The sequence below is a fragment of the Aedes aegypti genome, chromosome 3 (genome assembly GCF_002204515.2).
Source record: "Aedes aegypti strain LVP_AGWG chromosome 3, AaegL5.0 Primary Assembly, whole genome shotgun sequence".
NCBI classification, from domain to species: domain Eukaryota; kingdom Metazoa; phylum Arthropoda; class Insecta; order Diptera; family Culicidae; genus Aedes; species Aedes aegypti.
In genome coordinates this window covers 199560910-199585512 of record NC_035109.1, presented here as the reverse complement: position 1 = coordinate 199585512, position 24603 = coordinate 199560910, and the positions used below count along the sequence as shown (strand labels likewise).

The following is a 24603-nucleotide window of genomic DNA, read 5'->3' as shown; positions in this document are numbered from 1 at the left end:
CCCAGAAGAAATCACCAGGATTCAAAATAGTGACTTTAGAGACCATTTTGATTTAAAAAGAGACTCTAAAATCTTCCATTACCCCTTCCATATAAAAAATAGAGGCGTGCATTCAAATACAGTTAACTCTCCCTTACTCGATGTTCTGTATCTCGATATCGAGTTGGAGAACCATAGTAAAAGTTGGTTTTCATGGCTAACTCGATGGCCCCTTGGATCGCAGTTGCACTGGTTTTGTGTTCTGTATCTCGATATCTCCCTAACTCGATGGTCCCTTCAATGTCGAGTTAGAGAGAGTTGACTGTAGTGACCAAATCTCTAAAAAGAGACCTGCTATCAGCCCTGAACTTAGAAGCAAGTCGACTTTTATCACCTCATTCGCAGAATAAGCCTAAACTTGTAGAAACCCGGCCAAATATTCATGAAAATATTGCAGTTCATCACTAAGCTCAAATTTTTCCTGTTTTTATTGTTTTTTTTTTCATAATGGCACATTATTCGTTTTCAACTTTCAAGCTTCATATTTATGAAATTATTTATTTCTATGTATTCACATCCAAATGAGTGTTACCATGCCAATGGACACTCCAAACAAAGATCCCCGGAAGATGTCCAACGCATTTCTTCATCCGACATCTGGAGCGTTATCCATCGTTGGCCGTTTTTGCCTTTCCAGGACACCATCCATTTCAGAGAGGATTTAGTTGAGCTACGGCTTTCACGCACAATGTTGATAACTACCCTCAATGAAAAACCATTAAGAAGCACCAGGCAAAGCTTGTGCTCCACCTGCTTGTTTTTGAGGAGGAAATCGTGAATTTCAAGATTGAACAGAAATGTCGCTTTATAAGGTCGACAGTTTTTGGAAATCCTGAAACGAATTCAACGATTCGGCATTAGGATTAGAACAATCATTGTTATAATAAACTTACTTTGAATCAGGTATCTCATAGACATCAAATCGCTTCCGGAGATAGGATTGGCAGAGTTTATGAATGGAGAGTTTCATTCATAGACTCTGAGGATTGGTACCGTCTCATATGCATCCACTCCTCATGAGGTATTTCTAAAAGGCCATAGACCAATCCAGTTGCCTGCGTAGTAGTGCAATGTTGACAAAATTTTCTTTGTTTGCTGTGAGAACTGTCACAACATTGCTTTTGTTTGCTGTGAGAATCAAAATATAAACAGAATTGCAGCAATACAATCACTTCCTTGTTGGCCTGCCGTTGACCGAAAGCTCAATAACGTCAAACAAAAATCGATACGTTTTCATTCTGAGGAAATCGACTTGTGTAAGATTGATTCTGCGTTGGTGTTCGTGGCAGTTTGCTTGGGGACCTCTATACACGCTAACTTGAAAGTACCCATTAAATGGGTTTCTTGTACCCATTTTTATGATTAGTATGAAGTTGTCAGAAAAAGGGTATTTCTCAATGACATAAAGAAGGGTACTTTAACCCCATTATGAAGTGTCATTACCTGTTAAAATAATGGGTAAATATTACACATGATACTTCCGAAGCGCGGATAAACAACAATACCGTCATTTTCAAATATTGTTTGTTCCGGCCGGTTAGTGAGTGAATATCACGGACAAAATAAAATTCACAAGCGAAAATAGATGGTTTTACCGCGAAAATAAGATCAAATCCAAACTATGACCGAAAAATATCGAATACGCTTTTTTAACAGGTAAGTTATTCCAGTAGACACGGAAGTTTCCCGGTAAATAAATCTTCAAAATCTTCTTTCTTGTTTCAGATATTTGAATGACTAGCTCATGGCTTCCGTATACAGACCACTGAAGTGATCTCCAGGATGTCTGGGGTAGTCCTCAAGATGGTACCTTTCGTGGAGGATTCCAGAGCGTTGAGAGCAGCTCGAGAAAAATTGCATTTGGATAAGGAATGAAATCCGGGAGCTCTTGCAATGTAAACCAAAGCATACCTAGATACACGAGTAATTTTAAATTATTTATAGTACGGTGTGAAATACGAGGAATAAATGTATTTGCGTTGATTTAAATCGTTGAAAAATTCTTTTCTGTATATTTTGAGAATTCCTAACCTCAAACCCCAGTAGCATTCACAAAATAATGGGGTTTTATTACCCATGTTTGAACCAAAGATCAAGGGTGAAAAATACCCATTAATTGAAGTTCGAAGAGAATACTCTTTAATGGGTAAGTCAACTTTACTCTTTTAATGAGTTAAGCCACTTTACTTGAAAATGGGTACTTTTTTACCCATTAATGGGTACTTCCCAGTAAGCGTGTAGAGGTCCCCAAGCAAACTGCCACGAACACCAACGCAGAATCAATCTTACACAAGTCGATTTCCTCAGAATGAAAACGTATCGATTTTTGTTTGACGTTATTGAGCTTTCGGTCAACGGCAGGCCAACAAGGAAGTGATTGTATTGCTGCAATTCTGTTTATATTTTGATTCTCACAGCAAACAAAAGCAATGTTGTGACAGTTCTCACAGCAAACAAAGAAAATTTTGTCAACATTGCACTACTACGCAGGCAACTGGATTGGTCTATGGATTGTTGAAATTCTCTCAAATACAAAACTTTTACCACTTAAATACAAAAAAAAAAGTAGATCCGGATCTCTGATGCACAAATCAGAACCTACACGGTGGTTTGCGAGTACCCTTTAATGAGTAAAAAAATACTCATTTTCAAATAGCAGAGAGATCTGTCATAAAAAGGGTAAATTCAAAATTCCAAAACGGGTAAATAAACACCCATTATTATAAAGCCGCTCCAGATTAAAAATGGGTGTTTTTAAACCCATTTATGGGTGAAAAAACAGTTGGCAGTCTTTTCATAGCATGAAGCTGGTGTTGTTCGGTGTAAATTGTTTTGGTTTAATTTCTAGTATTTTTTTTTTGTATACAACATTCAAAGAAGTGGTAAGTTCTGTAGCATTGTCGACATGAATTTGTATTGATTGCAAAACATTTTGATATTTCAGATTTATCTATTGTTCCTGCAGTCCGCAGCTATATCTGGTTGCAGCAAATATCGGCATAGAGGAGCGACAGTTAATGCAGAAACAAAATCAATTAATTATTAAATTGAAAAAGTATGTAAAAAATAAAATTACTACATTAAAAACTATTGTTTTTGATCGTTTCATTTCAAAGATTCCGATTTTGATTTCGGTTAAAATTATTTACTTTCAGAGTAAATTTTTACCCTGTTTTAGCGCAAAAAGGGTAAATTTTTACCCTTTTTGTGCCGCGAGCGAGATTTACAAAAAGGGTAAAAAAATACCCAGCCATTGACAGAAACCGCTTTTACCCTTTAAAGAGTAAACCGTGTTTACTCTTTAAATGTGGAGAGGCACTTCTAGCGGAAATGGGTGAATTTTTACCCATTAAAGGGTATTCGCAAACGACCGTGTAAGATAATCAGAACCACAAACGATGAATCCGTGGGTAATTCGTGATCAAACGTCAACATCCCACCGCAAAATCGCTAGTGTTTAGAGGGTATTTTAACCTCCAAATTTCCAAATAACCTCCAAATCATCACCTCCAAGTTAGTTCTAATACCCTCCGTTATATGAAATATGCTGGCGCGTCGATCGTTGCAAGTTTATCGTTAAACAGTCAATAGGGTCCTAAAGCCCTGTCCCAATTTTAGTGCCAAACGCTTAAGTTTAGGCCAATAACACATGTATACTCAATTTTCTAATGTTTTTCGTTGGTTTGAGTCCAAAAAAACATTTTTTTAGATTTTGTCGCACTCCTTGGCTTAAACTCAAATTTTGGGTGTATTTTGTTTTCCGTGTCCCTTCCGAAATGTCAGATAGGAACAACCCCAGTGGTAAAACTAAAACCCCTGTGGTGTTTTTGTCGACTAAGCGAACGTCAAACATGATCTTAAGTGTCAAGGTTCATTTATGGACCCAATTTTTAAATTAAATTTTAAACATGATATAGTTGCAGTAAGATGCTCTTTCGTGTTATTGAATAAAAACAAGATTTCATTAAAAATTTTAGGACCCAATTGAGCTCTCGCCGAGCGGTGTCACGAATACATGCGCAAATTTGCTGGTTGAAAATACTGCATATGATTTTGCTGGGAACAGCTGATCTTTGTTTATATTTTCAACCAGCAATTTTTAAGTAGTGTTGGTGACATGTAACGTGTATGTACACGAACGCAGAAACCACTATGATAAATAAAAACAAGGATTTTCCTCCTTTTGTTTTCGTTTTTGACAGCTTAGAATTGTTTCGAAAAACTTGCTGATGCGGCAATAGGCCTTTTCATGTGACAGATCCGTCTATGCATATTTTGTTTACATCGGTGGAGGACCGGTGCTAACACGGGCCTGTCATTTTCATAGAAGAACTGTCAAAGTGCTTCCCGATCAGCTGATTTGAGACGTCATGTGAATAGGCCTATACTTTTTCGCATACGAATCGTATTCGATACGAATACGTACGAAAACAAGAATGCCATTTTCGAATACATTCGAATAGGTACATTCGTTCGAAAGACAGATACGGTCGTAAACAAGAATAAGGGTGAATTAGTCCAATAAAAAGTACGACGGTAAAACTTACTGTATATGTTTTTTTCTTGCGGTTGTTCGATCAAATCTAGGACTTGGTCATTTCACTCCGACCTCGCTTCACTTGATATCAGGATTATTCACCCTTATTCTTGTTTACGTTCGAAAAGGATTCTTTCGAAAGTATCGCTAATTCGCATTCCCGTTTTCGTTCGAAGCAAATTCGAACCATTCGATCTTTCGAACATCAATCATTCGTATGTTTGGTCCAGAGTGGATCTATATGACATTTGACAGTAAATTTGACATTCCAATTGGAAAAGTCTCTTTGTTAGTCTCTCGCCAGTTCTGAAAGCAGAAATCAAAAATAATTGGAAAATACTTGCAAATATAGGCAAGAATTTTTTCTCTATTCCTGGTTCATATCTCGTGAGTAATGAGTAGGGAAAGTGTACCAGTTATGGCCATAGTGGTTCCCTATTTGGCCATATGTGAAATTTTGATAACTTTCACATTTTAAATCTTTTTGAATGTTCTAACATCAAGATATATCTTAAATCTAACTACTACAACACACAAAAAAATTCAAAATTTGAAGATTTTTAAGTAATTACGTATGGCGAAATAGGGAACCATTATGTCCATAACTGGTGCACCTACCCTACATATTATTAGTATATTTTCCCGTAATACTTGCCACTATTCCAGAATAATCATGTCAGGTCACCAATATGTTCCGAATCCGACGAATTTATTCGCGGACGATGACGATGTCGATGATCAGCTATTTCTTCGTAATGCAAGAAGACCAGGAAGTAGTAGTGTAAGCCCATCTGCAGACCATCAAGGAGGATACAAGTTGGATCAGTACCGTACAAATTATTTATCACAAAACTATGAATCAGTTGAGGGAGACAAATTTTGTTCATCCAACAGTGGAAAAGTTCGAGGGGATAATTTAGGGCCAAATTTTACACGCCCGGATGTTCTTGGACCAGAACCTTTTGGTCAATCGGGTGGAAGCTATAGCAATTACGGCAACCAAACAGCAGGAGAATACGTATCGGATTCCTACGGCACAACTGCGTCCGTGGCCACTTCTCCCTATAATACAAAAAACTTTCGACAAGCGCCTGGTTCTGCAATTTATAGCGATTCCGATATAGATGACGAGATAATCCAACAGCAGCAATCGTTTGAGTCTAGAAGAAGAGAACTGGAAGAGAGCACCTTGCTTACGTCTCAGCGGTGCCTAGGAGTATTACGGGAAACCGAACAGGTGGGAATTGCCACGGCCGAAGAATTACATCGCCAGCGTGAGCAGTTGGACAAAACTAAGAAACAATTAGACGAGATCAATAATTCGCTGCGATTCAGTCAAAAACACCTTAATAGTCTTAAAAGTGTTTTCGGAGGACTGAAAAATTATCTTTCTGGAAGAATGAGTCAGGATCAACAGCAAAACAGTTCAACTGGAATGTCTCGAGCCAACCTAACACCATCTCCTCCAGAGGAAGTGTATCCGAACCCGCAGGATTTTCGAATTCCCGATAATTATTGGCCAGATGCAGCCACTCGTAGACCTAATTACAACTCATCGCAGGAAATGACACATACTAATGGTCCAAATGTATCCACCGGAGGATTCAGTCAGCAGTTGGATCAGAACTTGGATGACATGCGGGGCAATTTATCACGTCTCAAAAACCTTGCTTTGGATTTGAATCAAGAGATAGACAGTCAAAATGATCTGATCGATGATATTTCTAATCGGGTTGAAGATGTTGACGTTAAAATCGGCAAACAAAGCAAAGAAATGAATCGGTTATTGCGTAAGTGATTTGTTTAATTTCTTGTGAAGTATGATAAAGAATCTAGAAAATCGTTTAATAATTTACACAGGACCGTATCAAATCCCGCCTTCTACTTTCCGTATTTCGTAAGCACTAAAAACTGTAAATGAATCATTATTTTCTCAAACTTTTTCCAATCTATAGGTAGAAAAAAAGTATTGAAAAACTAAAATCCTCTGAAATATAGCTAGACTTACTCATACTCTAGACTCTGATAAAACGGATAAAACATAGCTACATTGTACATTATTATTTTGACTGTATGGTCATTTAAATCAATATGAAATAACGGCACTTATAAACATTCTCGAAAAGTTTTCATCTTTATTCAGTGGTATAAACAAATACTTGAGATTGAGGATTAAGTATGTAGCTGCATAACACTAGAAGCATAAAATAAATGTTTAAAGGTCGTCATTTTAGTTTTTTTTAAAGAACAATAGACCATTTCCGTGAACTTTTTATTTGCTTTCAAGCTTTCTTTCATTTTACTGAAGAAACTTTCTCAAGGAACCCATGTTTTGAAGCCCTTACTTTACTTTTGCTGGCTCTACGTCCTTCAAGACATGACCTGCGCCACAATGTTACGCCAAATAACTCGGTCCATGGCTGCTAACCTCCAATTCCTCGATCGCCCCACACTTCCAAGATCCTGCTCCACTTGGTCAAACCACCTAGCTCGTTGCGCTCCCCTTCGTCTTGCACCGGCCGGATTTGAGTTGAACACCATTTTTGCGGGATTGTTGTCCGGCATTCTCACAACGTGTCCCGCCCATCGTACCCTTCCAGCTTTGGCGACTTTCGTGATACTGGGTTCACCGTAGAGTTGCGCAAGCTCGTGGTTCATTCTTCTTCTCCATACGCCGTTCTCACATACTCCGCCGAAGATCGTCCTAAGCACACGTCGTTCAAAAACTCCTAGCGTTTGCAGGTCCTCTTCGAGCATTGTCGCCCGTAGAGTGTTGGAATAGAGGTAGTGTCGCACCTCAGGTAGAAGAATCGTCGGTTGAGAAGCATACGTCGTCGTAGGTAAAAGTGTGGAAGTTCGTTGAGAGAGGTATGATATTTGTGTAGGATATTGAATTGTAAACCTGGAATGATTAAAGAGAGTTGCAGCTGCTGATTGAGGTATCAGTCAGTTAGCTGCCCAGTTGAAGGAGACATCTACTGTATTGTATTTCTTTATGATTTGCAATCGGATGTGGACGGGCTCGGCTTATTATTATTATTTATCTTTATTAGAGTGGCTTTTCGCCCTTGGCGAGTTCACCACTTAAGACGGGCTCGGCTAGCATCTGCGTGGTCTTAGCGGACTAACCTTTCAACATAGAGGGCTACCGGTCTTAGCGTCTTGTACATTGTTCGGATTGTGGGAGGGATGAAAAACTTCTCTGAAGCGATTTTGGTTATTACGCTCAAAGCTGTAAATATACGTTATATTTTAGTTCTAGCGTAACATTTGAAAAGGGCCTAACTGCAAAATGTAAACAAACTTGATTATTCATTATTCGTATAATTTTTTACGTGAATTACTCCTACATACTCTTACGGGCATGAAAAATGCATTATTAATGGTAATTTTATTCAAATTTAAAAGGGCCTATCTGAAAATGATAAAACTAAGAGGGCCTAACTGGTCATAAAAGGGCCTAACTGAAAATTTCCATCAAAATCAGATTGGCCCTTCCATGCGTTTTAAATTTTCCTCCATATTTTTCAATATTTAGCCATTGTATAGTGTTTCTCTCGAATAATGGAACCTAGTGAAATATTTGAAAAGGGTCTATCAGCATAACGTAAAAATTGAGAAATTCTCGATTGAAGATTCTGTAACATATTGATTGTTACTATTTTAAACTCATTGCTATCTAATAGTTTTAAACTTTTGTTCGACACTCATAGTCTATTACTGGGCCACGTAACGTTTTAAATCTAACATAACATAAAACTAGTAAAAAATGTTGAATTCAAACATCATCGGCAGATAGGCCCTTTTACGAGTCTTCAAACCAGTTAGGCCCTTTCAGTTAGGCCCTTTGATTGAACATGGTTTCAGTTTGGCCCTTTTATAATTTGCTAATTTTATTGATTTTTGAATTGGTTTGCACAAAACTTGAAAAAAATTTAGCGATTATGTGAAAAAACACTATATAATAGCTAAATATTGGAAATTTTCGGTTGAAGATTCAGTACCATATTGATTATTCCTATTTCAAACCCATTCGCTTTTTACTAGTTTCATACTTGGGGAAGATCCAAAAATGACGTCCATCGTTTTTCGGGATTTCTAGAACCTTTCTACCCCCTCTGTCACGCTTTTTCCAATACCCAATCCATGCACTATCACATTTTCGTACATCCCCCCATTGGAGGAGGCCCCAATTGATGGACTTTTTTTTGGGATAATCCCTTGTGTTTGACACTTATAATGGTCTATTACGTGGCTCACAACGATTTGAATTTCAAATAGCACAACAACTTGTAAAAATAGTTCAATTCAAACATCATCCGCAGATAGGCCCTTTTACGAATTTTCAAACCAGTTAGGCCCTTTTTGAATTTGCTAATTTTATTGATTATTGAAGTGATTTGCATAATTCTTCAACAACATTTAATGATTATGTGAGAAAACAACACAATATCATACAAGCTAAATATTGGAAACTATTCTATACAAAATCAGCAACATATTGATTATTGATATTTCAATTCCATTCACTTTTTTTACTAGTTTTATACTTGTGTTAGACACTCATTATGGTTTATTACGTGGCCCAGAACGTTAGTAATCTCAAATAGCAAAACGACTCGTGAAAATGGTTGCATTCAAATATCATCAGCAGTTAGGCCCCTTAATGAATCTTCAAACCAGTTAGGCCCTTTCAGTTAGGCCCTTGGATTGGACATGGTTTCAGTTAGGCCCCTCCAGTTAGGCCCTTTTATTTAACATAGTTCCAGTTAGGCCCTCTTGGAATTTGTTAATTTTATTGAATATTGAATAGATTTTCTAAGTTTTAGAACAAAAACAATCGATTATGTGAGAAAATCAACATTGAATATTGAAAATTCTTTATTGAAGATTCAGTACTATATTGATTATTCATATTTCAAACCCTTTCTCCTATTTAATAGTTTTATACTTGTGTTCGACACCAATAATAGTCTACTAGGTGGCCCATAACGATTTAAATCTTAAATAACAAAACAACTCGTGAAAATGGTTGAATTCAAATATCATCGGCAGATAGGCCCTTTTACGAGACTGCAAACCAGTTAGGCCCTTTCAGTTAGGCCCTTTGCTTGAACATGGTTTCAGTTAGGCCCCTCCAGTTAGGCCCTTTTATTAAACTTAGTTCCAGTTAGGCCCTTTTGGAATTTGTTAATTTTATTGATTATTGAAGTGATTTTCAAAGTTTCAGAACAAAATCAATCGATTAGGTATGTGAGAAAATCAACATTGATTAATAAAAATTCTTTATTGAAGATTCAGTACTATATTGATTCCTATTTCAAGCCCATTCTCTTTTTTACTAGTTTTATCATAATCTTAATGCGAAGTTAGTTGAAAAACTGATTTTTTATCCTGAAAAAAAAATCAATTACATTAAAAAAATTGAATAATTTTTATTTGGTAATTTCCAAAAGTCGCGATTTTCACAAAAACAAATTCGTTATAAACTGAGAGCTTTCTTTGACAAGTTGTCATTTTCGCATTCGTATATCGTGTGACAAGTACGAAGGTACTCTATATTCAGGAAAGTAAAGGAATTTTCCATTACGAAAAAACCTGGACCGAGCCATTCTGAAGGTATCTGAATTCTATTCCCACTCAGATACCTTTAGAATGGCTTTGCTTTGTAGCCGCGGACTTAAACTGCTCGGCTGAGGGAGGCCCTCAAGTATAAAACAAGTAAAACAGTGAATGGGTTTGAAATAGATATAATCAATAAAGTACTGAACCTTCAATCGAGAATATCCAACATTTAGCTATTACATTGTTTTTCTCTCGCTTTATTTTATTTAAGTACTATGAAAATCACAATAAGCAATAAAATCAACAAATTCCAAAAGGGCCTAACTGGAACTCTGTTTAATAAAAGGGCCTAACTGGAGGGGCCTAACTGAAACCATGTCCAATCCAAGGGCCTAACTGGTTTGAAGATTCATTAAGGGGCCTAACTGCTGATGATATTTGAATGCAACCATTTTCACGAGTCGTTTTGCTATTTGAGATTACTAACGTTCTGGGCCACGTAATAAACCATAATGAGTGTCTAACACAAGTATAAAACTAGTAAAAAAAGTGAATGGGTTTGAAATATCAATAATCAATATGTTGCTGATTTTGTATAGAATAGTTTCCAATATTTAGCTTGTATGATATTGTGTTGTTTTCTCACATAATCATTAAATGTTGTTGAAGAATTATGCAAATCACTTCAATAATCAATAAAATTAGCAAATTCAAAAAGGGCCTAACTGGTTTGAAAATTCGTAAAAGGGCCTATCTGCGGATGATGTTTGAATTGAACTATTTTTACAAGTTATTGTGCTATTTGAAATTCAAATCGTTGTGAGCCACGTAATAGACCATTATAAGTGTCGAACACAAGGGATTATCCCAAAAAAAAGTCCATCAATTGGGGCCTCCTCCAATGGGGGGATGTACGAAAATGTGATAGTGCATGGATTGGGTATTGGAAAAAGCGTGACAGAGGGGGTAGAAAGGTTCTAGAAATCCCGAAAAACGATGGACGTCATTTTTGGATCTTCCCCAAGTATGAAACTAGTAAAAAGCGAATGGGTTTGAAATAGGAATAATCAATATGGTACTGAATCTTCAACCGAAAATTTCCAATATTTAGCTATTATATAGTGTTTTTTCACATAATCGCTAAATTTTTTTCAAGATTTGTGCAAACCAATTCAAAAATCAATAAAATTAGCAAATTATAAAAGGGCCAAACTGAAACCATGTTCAATCAAAGGGCCTAACTGAAAGGGCCTAACTGGTTTGAAGATTCATAGAAGGGCCTATCTGCCGATGATGTTTGAATTCAACAATTTTTACGAGTTGTTGTGTTATTTGAGATTAGAAACATAATGGGCCACGCAACAGACTTTAATGGGTGTCGAACACAGGTATGAAACTAGTAAAAATGCGAATGGGTTTAAAATAGGAATTATAAATATGGTACGGAATCTTCAATTGAGAATTTCTCAATGTTTACGTTTTGCAGATAGGCCCTTTTCAAATGTTACGCTAGAGTTCAGTGTTTGTATAAGGTTAGGTATAATCATGTTTCTTACATTAATGTTTCCCCATGGTCCCCATCTGTCTGAGCTTTCGCAGTATCAAGCTGTCGAGGGATTCACCACCGGACAGTCTATTCTCGCTGATCCGAACATACATGGTACACTTAGTACGGAAGTGAAGTTTACCAGACCGCAAGGTCTTGTGGAGTCCATAGTAAGCACGACTTCCGGCAATGATACGTCTTCGAATTTCTCTGCTGCAGTTCAGAGTTTATGAATGGAGAGTTGCGCGAAGAGTGATACCAAATCTACCTATCGAACTGTCAAACCGTCTACCTATCGAGCAGACCAGCAAAACAGATAGGGGCTGTTTTCGAAGACGAAGAAGAACAACCATTCAAAGAAGTCTCTTCGCGCAACTCTCCATTCATAGACTCTGCTGCAGTTGTTATCCGACGTTATCAATGATCCGAGGTAGACATGTTTTGAAGCCCCTAACTATTCAAAAACTGGGGCCATGCTCGTTCACCCCACGGTTCCCTACACGCTTAGAATTTATCACAGATTTCTGTGAAATTTCACCGAATTCTCGGCAGCAGATATCGGTGAACTGTTCGGTGATTTTTACTTCACCGAACGATCTGTAAATCTCATCTGTCAAAAGTACCGTAATCCGGGGGCAAATTGATCACTGGAGTGATTTTGATCAAGTCGGTACCAAATAGTATTTCTTGTCAAGGATGCTACTTCGTTGGAATCACAGATATTCATTTTTTTCTAGTTTATAGATGTCTAATTATGATTTTAAACTATTTTATTTTTATTATGGTCATAGAAATATTCAGAGTTTTTGAAGGTGTTAGCAATAGGGGAAGACGGGGTAAGAGCGCCCGCCGGGGTAAGACGGACCACCTTCAGTTTGGCATGAAAATGGCAGTTTTCTTAAAAGTTCACCAAGCACTTCCCATAAACACAAGATTTTTGACATTAGGAACCATTTACAGACAAAGCGCGTTATAACGACATCGCAAGGGACCGTCGCAATAGAGAAAAGTCGTTATAGAGAACAGATATAACATTGAAATATTTTGCATGGGACTGAAAAATGTCGCTATAGAGAGCTTTTGTCGTTATAAAAGTTGTCGTTATAACGAGCTTCGACTGTAGGTTGATATTTACATTAAAATTTTCATAACAAATATCAAAAACAAAGTTTCTGTTCGTCAATATTGAATTTGATCTAAATTGAGCAGATGTTCACTTAAGGATTTCGGAAGGGATTTTTTTTGTAAAAATATAACAAATTACCCGTCCATGCTTGAACGGAAATGTGAAATATGCTTCAGTGAAGTGAAATATGAATTGTAAATCTTTAGCTTTGAAATAAGGCCAAAGTTGTAAAAATTGCGCAAGCGGAGTAAAACCGACCACTATGAATGGGGTAAGACCGCCACCCCTAATTTATACCAAATAAAATGTCTAAACCATTTTAAAAGTTGTAATTACGTTGTACGTTACTATTCAAGTAAAATTAAATCAATTTTGTAAAAATACAAGCCAAATCCGCATATTTTTCCAAAATATGGATGTTTAAAGGTGATGATAAGTATATATCTAAGATTTTTTGAATTAATAAACCCTAAACATAATTCAATATTCACGTTCCTCAATGTAGAATCCATTAAACATTATACTTTTTAATATCACAAGGAACTGATATTTTTTTTGCAAAATTGTGCACGAAAATCGTGGTGTCCGCTTTTACCCCGTGGGTGGGCGGTTTTACCCCGTCGCTAAAAATAATCGTGATAAGACATCACTTTTTTAAGCTTCAAGAAATAAATATTTTATTACAAATACAACATCTGTGATATTTTTTTTATCATGCCCAAGGCTTCAAAAAACGATATGCTGCGTCGAAAAAAAGATTTGTTGGTTCTTGATTTTGACATATGAATTCAATTGCTTAGGCGGGCGGTCTTACCCCGTCTTCCCCTACTGTTGGAAATGTCGGTACTAAACAATCTGCTGGTGCTAAGCCTGCATGCAAACTTTGACTGTTAAAAGGGTTGTGTAAGCTTCAGAGCGAACTGCTGAACTCTTTTTTGAAATCGTATAACATAACAAGAATAGTTTTTTACTCATAAAACCGTTTATTGTTGGATAACGTGCTTATTTCATGGGAAATTGCATACATTTAGGCGTATTACGCAGATTTACAATGTTTAATTTTGCTACAAAATGATATACACGAGATCCCTCCCCTTGGTTATGCGACCTTGCCGCGATGGGAGGGCATAATCCATTAGCCCATATGATGGAAACCAAAGGCGTAACCTGTAGTGGTGGTATCACATTTTGGCATTTTTTGCTTAAAGCCGTGTCACAATTCATATGGCATAGACGCAATAATATCTCGGATGTGATCCAACGGACATTCTGCGTCATTGATAGAATTGATGCCCATTTCAAATAATTAATACATTCGAAGTGGACATTAATACTATTGGTGATGATCAGTTTGCCTTTTGCTAACCAGAATGATCCGTAGCCACTCTTACTATTAGCTAGCGAGAAACATCGTTATCATGTACGACGTAGGGAATATTACTTTGAGGAAAATGACTAGTAGATTCACTGCCCATAAAAGCATAACTGTCCCATATGGAATTAGTAGGCATTGAGAAAATAGCGCTCAAAGTTTCAAGTTTGTCTTCTTATACAAATGTTTATAATTTTTTAATACATTTCTGCATGCTATATTCATTTAGCATCACCGCATAGATAACTCAATTTGCTTCAATTGATCAGCAAAAAATATAAACATGAACACAATTCTCATTTTGCAGCTGTTATTCGGGTTGAAAGTTCATATAGAGACTGTTATGCCTTTATTTTTCAATATGGGACTGCACCAACTTAATATTTTTCCACAACATTTTCAAACAAAGTATGTTATTTTTTATATGCACAATAAAGTTTATATCAAAACATGAATGTTGCGATGGCAAAAGGTGTTAGTTCGGAAATCCATATGGGACAGTTATGCTTTTATGGGCAGTTCACTGAGTACAAATAAGTGGCGACAATCTTATTTTAATATGGTTTTTACATTGCCGTAATAAGAAATACCTCTTTTGTAACAACGGTATAAATAATCTAAATCCAGCTTCATTTTCGCAAAATTTACAAGTAGAAAGTAGGCGTTGGTTGTGAAGCATTGCATTTGCCACCGTAAAAGTGAATCTTATAGGAGACTGTAATAGAAGCCTAAGGGTGCCTAAGGTAACTTTAATCTTAAATATTCACTATGAAAATGACTATGGAAAGTAAGACGCTGAGATCGATCATTAGGGTACACTTACTAGTTTCGAGAAATTGTTGAACATACAAGGAAAGTGACTTTTTTTCTCTAAGGATATAAAAACGTAATGACCAATAAATACTTTTAAAAACAAAAAAAAAAATTAACCTGAACTACTACTAAATAGGCTAATTTTGGTAAGACTTTGTCATGTCTACCTATCTCAAGTAATATTTCTTATGACTCTGGTACCTTTTACTTGTTCGTACCTACGGGATTTCTGAGCTATAAATACTGGCTACCGTAGGCGCAGAGGATAGACTTCCCGGATTGTGGACTGGTTAACATATTATTTTATTCTTTATTTGCAGGATATAAAATTCTTGAAGACAATTGACATTTAAGGCCCTAATCTTACGTAAAAGACAGGAGTAATCAGAATAGCACTTAAGGTGACACGAGAGACCGTGTTATTTTCTCTATCTTTTGTCTCACTCTAACAATTATCATCAAAACTTTGTGGAAGCAAATCTCGAGTATTAGTGAACCGAAGGAGCTGAAAATTTATTGGGTTGTGCACTACATATATAGAATCATAGTGATACATTTTTCACGTCGATATATGGAGTGGTTCTTGGGATTTGCTTCTTCAAATGGATAGTGATTATGATGACGTCCCGTGCGGCCTTAAATGACAAATTATTCAAAACCATTTCGACTTGACAGCATAAAAAATGACACTACTACCACAGAGAAACAGACGTAACACCACTACACTACTATTTCAAACAAATTCTGATGGAGCTGCTGATTTTCACAATGCTTCCTTTTCTCACTCAGAAGCAAGGGAATATGGGTATTTTTCAAAAACTACCACGTCACAATACTAATAAAAACAGTGTTCATGTGGGCGCCATAGCCTAGTCCGTCTGAGTATTGGTCCTGGTTGAGGGGAAACTTGGCAAAAGCCAGACCGAGGGTTCAGCCTTGACAAGTTAAGCTGTCAGGCAGCTCCAACTGAAAACCATGCAAAAAAAAAATAATAATAATAATATACACGAGTTGTAAGAATTTTGACATCATTTTCGGATTCAGGAGTCCCAAATTTAGTAGAAAGGGAAATTTTACATTCTAAAATTCGCTTTACTATATGGTTGCTGTTTAGACAGTCCGGACAGGACTCCATCAATTATGATTTTTCCGATGCTGTTTTAATACAGATTGTGGTAGTTGAGCATTACACTGAGCAGGCCGTGCTTTTAAAAGAGTTTATTATTATTATTCAAGCTGCCAAGTCAAGAAGTACCACATTGGCGACGAGAAAGAACCCACAGCCGGAATCTATATAGGAACGGAACGGACCTCAAGTTGTTTCTGGACTCATCGATTAAGGGTAACTATAAGGTATACCTGCATTTCCGACGGATAGCATCTGATCGGATCAGGTATGAGGGAAAACGAAAAGTCTCGCCTAAAAATAGTGAGACGCCTTAGCGGCAGATGAAAATCCGACCGGAGAGGGCAAGAGAAATGTCTCGCCTAATGGTAGGGAGACGCCTTAACGGTGAAAAAAACCGGAGAAGGCAAGAATGTCTCGCCTTAAATAAGGGAGACGCCGAAATGGTGGATGAAAATCCGACCAGAGAAGGCAATAAGTATGTTTCGCCTCATGAGAGGGAGACGCCTTAACGACGGTTGAAAAATCAGTCGGAGAAGGCAAGGAAAATGGCCGGTAAAGCAAAACTGTTTTTCATAATGGGAAAGCGACAAGTGAATTATAATCCAATCGAAAACGCAGATCTGAGGGAAAGGCCATATTATTAAAATAATTAAATCCTGAATACTGATCTGAAAAGACAGACATAAGGGATCATCAGTGGCTGATTAATTCAGCTGGGAAGGCAAGTGTAATTAACATAAAAAAATGTGCCTAAAAGATCGCTTTTGAAGGGAGCAGTTCTAAAGACAGTTTTCAGCTGTCGTGTCATACGATCCATTGTGTCTAGCAAAACCAAATGCTCGCTTCAACAGGAAGCGCTCTTAGTGAATCCAACCAATATAAATAGTCAAAAACAAATTTGAGGCCAATTTCCGATAGAACAGTTAAATGGCGCCAGACCACCAGACCAGACTAGAATTGTGAATTTAATTGTGAAATAAAAGTTGTCTACTTAGAGCAAAAAAGCGATCCTATATGGTCGCTGCTCAGATAGACTGGACCAAGTGTTTTTCAATGGTTTCAGAAAAACGTACCCCAGGCATCAGAATAGCATTAGAAAGATCAGAACTGATGGAGTCTTTAACACGCCAAAATATCATCTAGTCCATTTAGAGTAAAAGCACATCTTCTGTCGAAGAAAAGGAGATGTGGTAGTTGAGCATTACACTGAGCAGGCCGTGCTTTTAAAAGAGTTTATTATTATTATTCAAGCTGTCAAGTCAAGAAGTACCACACAGATGTATCTTTTATATCCTGTAAATAAAGAAAAAAATAATATGTTAATCTATCCACAGTCCGGGAAGTCTCTTTTCCCAGCCTACGGCAGCCAGTATTAATAGAACAGAAATCCCGTAGGTACGAACATCTATAAGGTACCAAAATCATAGAGTAGAATAAATAATTCCACTTGGGTTTGGTAGACATAACAGTACCATCAAATAAATAGATAAGTTACAATATTATTGCGAATGATGTCAATATTTCTACATTTCAAATGCCAGGGTTACGTTTTACTGAATGAATTAAAAAACACTTGGTTCAGTCTGTCTGAACACCGACAATAATATGGTCGACTATATTATAGTGATAAATTTCGCCCCAATGTGTCATTTTTAATTTTTGATATTAGATCTAATTTTATGATACAGTAGGATTCCATTTTTGGCATACTCCATTTTTGGCATCCCCCGATTTTGCCAACAAAATGGATCCGTTTTTGCCATTTTTGAAAATCATTAAAATATGTAAATTTTTGTAAATATTTTTGTGTCTGTTGCTTGAGTCATTTGAATAACAGGTCAACTCAACACCGATAACATTCCAGAGCTCAATTTTCATCGATATTCCCCCAAATCTCACCAACTACTAAGGGCACCCGTACGCGCGTATTTTCTTCGGTCATTGGTCATGCATTCGCAAGATTTCATGAGGCCAATAATCTCCACTAGTATCTCAACTAGAGACCAATTTCTTTTATAAGGCATTCATACTGAGTGACCAGCCCACTTGAGTCTGCCAGTAGGTGATACACTAAAAAATACTTTTCTTCATATTTGGAACAGGTTGAGCACAAGCACAGCACAAGAATAACAAAAAAAATATGACTCACACAGAGTTACAATCTAAATTCTGTCTCAACTTTTAGGCTCACTGTTTTTATTATTATGGATTTACATACATTGTGTTTGTAAAAAAACACAAACACACAGATATAAATACAGAAAAATGTCGTTTATCATAACTTTTAAGGAATTTCATTAAATATATTGCGTTATTCTAGAGATTTGCAGAAGAGTAAATATATATAATCCATTAAAAGAGTGGATATTTTATTACATTCTATATAAATATTGTCGATATGAATTCATCAACAACTTCATAAGAACTCAAAATCACAATTTATTTCATTTGGTAGTGAAAACATGTTTTTTGACCAAAATTATAAGCATTTTTCACACCATGCGTGTGTTGTTTACTATTTTTGGCAGTTTTCTCCTCTCTTCTCTCGCTTCTCACGGACGGACAAAGTTGCCATCAGTATGCATTTGAATTTTACAGTCAATTGTACTGTATAATATCTTATATTCATTTTTGCTGTTCAATTGCGTTGGACATTGTTTTTCTCACGCATAAAGATGTTTTGCAACACTTGTGACAATGTACACCTTTTGAGTATTATGAAATTGTAAAATACGTGGTTGTAGCAAGTGTATGAATATCCAAACCATTATAATTGCAAACATAAAAACTTGCATCACTTCCAATCAGTGAGAGCGGCGCATCCGAATCATAAACAATGTTGGCTCAGTGAATAGGGGCCTAAAGCCCTGTCTTAATTTTAGTACCAAACGATTAAGTTTAGGCCAGAAACACATATTTACTCAATTTTTGAATGATTTTCGTTGGTTTAAGGCCAAAAAAACATTTTATTTCTGATTTTTGAGATTTTGCCACACCCCTTGGTTTAAACTCAAATTTTGGGTATATTTTGTTTTCCGTGTCCCTTCCGAAATGTCAAATATGTACAACCCCTGTGTTAAAAAGATGAGCCCCTGTGGCGTTTTTGCCGACTTACACGGAGAAATATTTTTATCTAAATTTTGAGTTTACTTTACTTTAAGTATATCGATTATAGTTTCAACCCAAAACCTCTCGGTTTTCTCATTCTCCCACACGAATGTTGTCAAAAATAGAGAGAGCTGCATCTACCCAATGGGGGTACTTTGGCCCAATAAGCCAAATTTGGGTAAATGCAACTTTTCCTATGTTTGGGTCGAAAGAACTCAATTTTGCGTTAAATCAACCCAAAATTGAGTATATTTTTCTAAAGGAATTAGAGCCAAACAACCTAGTGGGGACCTTGGAAATTTAGCCAAAATTGAGTTATTGGGCTCAACTACGGAATTGCGTTGAAACAACCCAAAATTGAGTTGAATTCCGTCTCCGTGTAGGGTCTGTCTCATTTGGGGAATTAAGGCCGATTTGCTACTGACAAGAAAAGGAATCGCCTATCTCGATGCGTGGAAAATTTCTCCCAAGAAATGGTCAAGAAAATCACTTTTTTCTGATCGCAGTACGCAGTTGAGAAGAAATGTCACTTCAAAGGGGGCTCTCTGTAGGAAATTTCTTGACCCTTTCAGTCAAGGAATTTCTTTAATTTTCTTGAGCGAAACAGCATACTTAGCTTTAAATTGAAATCGAACTTAAATTTGACAGTTCGAAAATTATTTCCCCTCCAATTTATCAATGAACTGTCAAATTTAATTTTTCCTTGGTCCAATTCACTAACGTTGTCGGATTGTCGGTGTTTAACTTACAGGTAGAAGTTAAAGCATGAAACATTATTAATAACAAATTATTACAATATGAGCAGTAATTTCATAAGTTATTATCAATAATACTGATGTATTGTTGTTTATGGATGGATTTTATCGCAAAGGCTTCAGTTAATTCCTCTAGAATATTATTGCTGAAACTTTCATCTCAGGGTATTTTGCAAAATATTTAAAATAACTAACCCATAGCACGTATTATTTACAAGAGACGTTGAGTTTAACGTTAATAGTCAAATATTTTTAGATGAGTACCTAGTTAAACGTTTTGGCATCTTTAATAAATGTTTTTTCACCATCACATAGTAATTTGATGCCTTAAATACTCAAATCTATGACTGGATAGATGAATTTTGTTGTGAATTCAATAACAAAATTTAATAACTTCCAAATATTTAATACATCAAGTACAGTGGTTACACTATTATGCGTCATTTCCATTTGAATTGAATGCGTAACTACTTGTCTATCACGCTTTGTATTGGAAACCCGTTTTTGTCAGACTAATGAAAGATTACAAAAAAAAAAAAAAAAACAAACAAAAAATAGTACAAAACTCTTTTTAAATATTTCTTAGAAATTCTAACAATCTTTTCGATAACGAATAGACTTCGATAAGATTTTAGCCAAAAATGTATTTAAGAATACCTTCAGTAATTACCCCAGAGAGTTTTTCCAGTAATTATTTCCGGAATGTCTCTACACTCAGGCAAATTAATTAACGAATTCCATAAATTTTGCCTTATGAGGCATTGAAAAATCCATAAAAGCCGATTTCAGAAGGCTAATATGGATTCCATACCTTTGGAATGATAATTATAATTGAAAATATAGGTGAACATAATAAATGCTTACAAATTTCATTGCGCGCCTTATGATTTCCATTGCTTTCATTAGTAATTTCATTAATGAAACCATACATCATAAGGCTATTATGAATTTCATATTAGCTCGATGAAAACCATAATTGCGAAGTAAGCTATACTTAATTACTGTATATCATTTTCATTAGGACGCCTTACGATTCACATAGCTGTCACTAATGTGAAAAACTCATAAGGTTGTTATTATGAATATTGCAGCTCGAAATCACCGCCATCGTTGAGAACCAACATACTGCGTCAAATTTTTCAGAAGTCCTGAAAGGAAGTTCGCGGGGATCCAAAACATTTCAAATCGAAAATGTAAATTGAGATTGTAATAAAAGGAGAATAATGGTCGAGTTGTAGTCCGAATAATTACATTCCCAATTTGTTCAATATCTGTTTTGCATTAGAAAATGGTAACCAACGTGTGAAAATTAAATTTTCATTCCTCGCCACGTCGCAGCTCGATATGCAATCATACTTTGCTGCGTATTATTGTGATGCTCGCAATACGGCAAAATAGTTGGAAATTTTATTTCCACAGGATAGCTAATCATTTGTCTATAGTTAAGTCGTAGAACGCATTGAATTTTCGATAAATGCTGTGAATGGAATGTATTGTCAACTAAATATAAAAACGAATAATTAAATAATAATATGTGACATAAAAAGTAATGTAGTTTATACTGCTGATAGAAGAAATTCTGAATTTTTTTTTTTCAATTTTCATAATGCTGTTTTATGAAATAAGCAATTGGCATGATTCAGATCAATTCATATGGTGAATCAATGAAATACTTACCGATTTCTTGTGGCTAATAAACATAAGTGGAAATAACGAATATTCATAGTATTTTTGCCTGAGTGTAGTTAATTGTCAGGGATTTTTTTCAAATGAAAAATTTCTGAAAAAAATCTAAGATTAAATAAAAAAATAAATTCAATTGGATTAAACGAAACTTCTGTACCTTTAAACTTTTGAAGGATCTAAAATCTAAATAAAACGAAAAGATAATTATTGCTAAAAATAATCAATCAAATTAAATCAGACATCCCTGAAGAAATTGTGTATAAAGAAGGAATTACTAGAATAATTTTGGTTTTATTTGTTAACTCAATATTTTACGGATTCCAATGAAATCTCAGTAGCTGAACATAGTTTGGTGATGTAAATTAATAATCTAGAATAAACCTTTCTGGAGCTCCTGTACAAAGTGAGGAAATTTATCGAACAATAGTTGAAAGAAAACCTAGATTATAATTAGAAAATTTCTGTAGTAAGGAGGAGTTCCTGATGGTTTTCTATAAGAAACCTCTGAAGAAATCACTTGAGTTATTGAAGTATTAAATAGAGAAATCCGTAAAGAAATACTTGAAGAACCTGTGGAATAGTGACGTAAGAATATCTGAAGGCATCTATGGAGAATTATACACGAGGATTATTTCTCGAGGAAAAAAGAAATTAGCATTTTGATGACTTTAGAGTACTTCTTAGAGGCCTTAATAAAGACCAAGTCTTTTCAGAGACCTGCTACCAGCCTGCATTTTGTTGGTACGGTAAAGCATGACCAGTTTCAACCGCATCGAGGTCGTACAAGCTCGTCGTCATCCTCAAGTTGTGCAATATCATTTTCGCCACTAATTTCTCAAAATCATCCGATGATCCCAGCTGGGTAGATCAGTCAATGTTTCTATCCATTTTGAGTTATGTTTACAGCTTATCTCCTAAGGTATTGTCATTTGTCGTTGGCCGGAAACTCCTTCAAGGGAACCACTCTAGCCGGCTTGTCCTCATGTTTACACAAGCTGATTACAAACTGCAGCCAAAAGTTAAGCCTACGGGAAAAAATAAATTGATTTAGCATAAATCTTCCTCTTTATAATACTATCTGGTAAAAAGAATGTTGCATTTCATCCAGCAATCTGTTATTCACTTGCCTGCCGTCACTGAGTGGAAAAAATGGCAAAATAGTTCTGGCCGAACATTTTTCTGTCGTTTTACTCACTTGTGTTGATTTTCGAACTGGTTTTATTCTGTTTAGGCAGCCGGAAGATCCTCCCGATGGCTGTCGCGTAAATTACCTCAGTGGAATCAAAACTGTATAAACAACGATTAGGATCGAGAGAATAATCACCAATCTGTCAAAAATAAGTCTACTCTGGAGTAGACTTATTTTTGACAGATCGAAATCGAAGGGGAAATAATTTTCGAACTGTCAGATTTAAGTTCGATTTCAATTTAATTCCCCAAATGGGACAGACCCTTATGGTGGTAAGCTCCATGGAGGATGATACGCCAATCGAGTATTATCCTCGATTTTACTAAGCATCAACCGATATTATCTTCGATTTTAATCCCGGTATTAACTTTAGTGCGCCGATTTTGGTGTGCTACAGAAAATCCGAGATTAACACAAATGTGGCTACGTGCTTTGATTTAAACCACACGCACACTAGTGTTGCTATAGAAACGTCAAATGAAAAAGAAAAGCAAAACAAAACAGGGAGTTGTTATGATTTGCATCGATGTTTTAGAGTATAGACCGGCAAGTACAACCAGCTCCGACTTTTTTTTCGACGTGGAAAGTGCTGAGAAAGAGGCCAGCTTGCGGTAAGACTGTCCCGGCCAACAAGAGGGTTCGGAAGCGTTTTAAGCTGGTTCGACAAAACCAGAATCAGCTTCGTGTGGCCAATCAGTAACTGCGCATGACCAGCAACATCTAGATCCCGACTGAGTGTAAGGTTGCTTTCATGATGAATATTCGTGTTATCAAAAAGGTCGGCAGGATGCTGCAGTTGTTACGCCGGATCAACAACGCTACGTCCATCAAGCTGAGCAAGGAGAAAAAGAACATGCTGCACTGCATCCGACGCTGAAATTGGTCCGCCTTTTAATCTACGAATTTGTCAACTCGGAACAGCCTCATTCCTATCACCGACACCTTTATGATTGAGCGTAAGTTTCACTCCGAATACAAGATGCAGTGCGTCGAGTATGTGGTGTTCTAGATCTACACCCCCCAACTTAATACCTCAACCGGTGGATGGCGTTAGAAGAAAAGCCAATACGTCTTGCGATGACTTCGGTACCCGTAAGCATAAGTTAATAAGCATCAAAATTGGGATCATTAGTTGGATAAGGTTGGTGGGGCCCAGATAGCCGTAGCGGTAAACGCGCAGCTGTTCAGTAAGACCAAGCTGAGGGTCGTGGGTTCGAATCCCACCGGTCGAGGATCTTTTCGGGTTGGAAATTTTCTCGACTTCCCAGGGCATAAAGTACCTGCCACACGATATACGCATGCAAAAATGGTCATTGGCATAGTAAGCTCTCAGTTAATAACTGTGGAAGTGCTCACTAGGCTTACACAGCCAATCCAGATTACCGACCCCAGTAAAATTTTACTGGGTTTTGGAACTACGGTTTTTTCGGTAATTTTTACGATTACCGAAAAAAACCAGTAAACCAAAACATGTTTTGATTGATGGAAATTACTGACTTAGTCAGTAAAATTGTAGAGCGTTTTTACTGGCTTTCCAGTTTCCCATGCTTCATGCTTTGCTTCTCCGAATTCTGTTTTTTCTCCAAAAACAATACAAATAAAAACCCAAGGGGCATGGACATGTTCCTTATTAAGCATTTTTCATGTGAATAAACATCTACGGTACGCTCGAATCTCGGTGGCAGTAATCGAAAAATGTGTGACAAAATCATTATTATTAGGTTGGTTTGCATGCAAG

At 36.4% G+C, this 24603-nt stretch overlaps 1 protein-coding gene and 3 long non-coding RNA genes across 7 annotated transcripts; 1 reads left to right on the top strand and 3 right to left on the bottom strand.

Moving 5' to 3' along the window:
- Positions 1 to 444: 444 nt before the first annotated feature.
- Positions 445 to 3450, bottom strand: LOC110679059. 3 transcript variants are annotated; one of them, XR_002502173.1, is made up of 4 exons: positions 3430 to 3450; positions 2584 to 2637; positions 933 to 1094; positions 445 to 871 (listed from the first exon to the last, which is right to left on the bottom strand). It is a non-coding gene; the product is annotated as an uncharacterized LOC110679059 (long non-coding RNA). The 3 variants fall into 3 exon arrangements; XR_002502172.1 differs by lacking the exon at positions 3430 to 3450 and having other exon boundaries at positions 2584 to 3273; XR_002502174.1 differs by lacking the exons at positions 2584 to 2637; positions 3430 to 3450 and adding an exon at positions 2455 to 2492.
- A 1048-nt stretch (positions 3451 to 4498) lies between these two features.
- LOC110678326 (synaptosomal-associated protein 29-like) lies at positions 4499 to 6849 on the top strand. Its single transcript, XM_021851056.1, has 2 exons — positions 4499 to 4963; positions 5243 to 6849. The coding sequence occupies exon 2, from the start codon at positions 5250 to 5252 to the stop codon at positions 6372 to 6374; it is 1125 nt and encodes a 374-aa protein (XP_021706748.1). The 5' UTR covers positions 4499 to 4963; positions 5243 to 5249; the 3' UTR covers positions 6375 to 6849.
- A 468-nt stretch (positions 6850 to 7317) lies between these two features.
- On the bottom strand, positions 7318 to 11896 carry LOC110679128. The gene is made up of 3 exons (XR_002502237.1): positions 11698 to 11896; positions 7706 to 7808; positions 7318 to 7478 (listed from the first exon to the last, which is right to left on the bottom strand). It is a non-coding gene; the product is annotated as an uncharacterized LOC110679128 (long non-coding RNA).
- Positions 11897 to 21947: 10051 nt separating this feature from the next.
- On the bottom strand, positions 21948 to 23469 carry LOC110678697. Of its 2 annotated transcripts, XR_002501863.1 has the most exons (3): positions 23128 to 23469; positions 22872 to 22963; positions 21948 to 22701 (listed from the first exon to the last, which is right to left on the bottom strand). It is a non-coding gene; the product is annotated as an uncharacterized LOC110678697 (long non-coding RNA). The 2 variants fall into 2 exon arrangements; XR_002501862.1 differs by lacking the exon at positions 23128 to 23469 and having other exon boundaries at positions 22872 to 23012.
- Between the last annotated feature and the right edge of the window lie 1134 nt (positions 23470 to 24603).

Coding starts and splice junctions, on each gene's coding strand:
- LOC110678326 (XM_021851056.1), top strand. CDS start 5,250: ATGTCAGGTCACCAATATGTTCCGAATCCGACGAATTTATTCGCGGAC.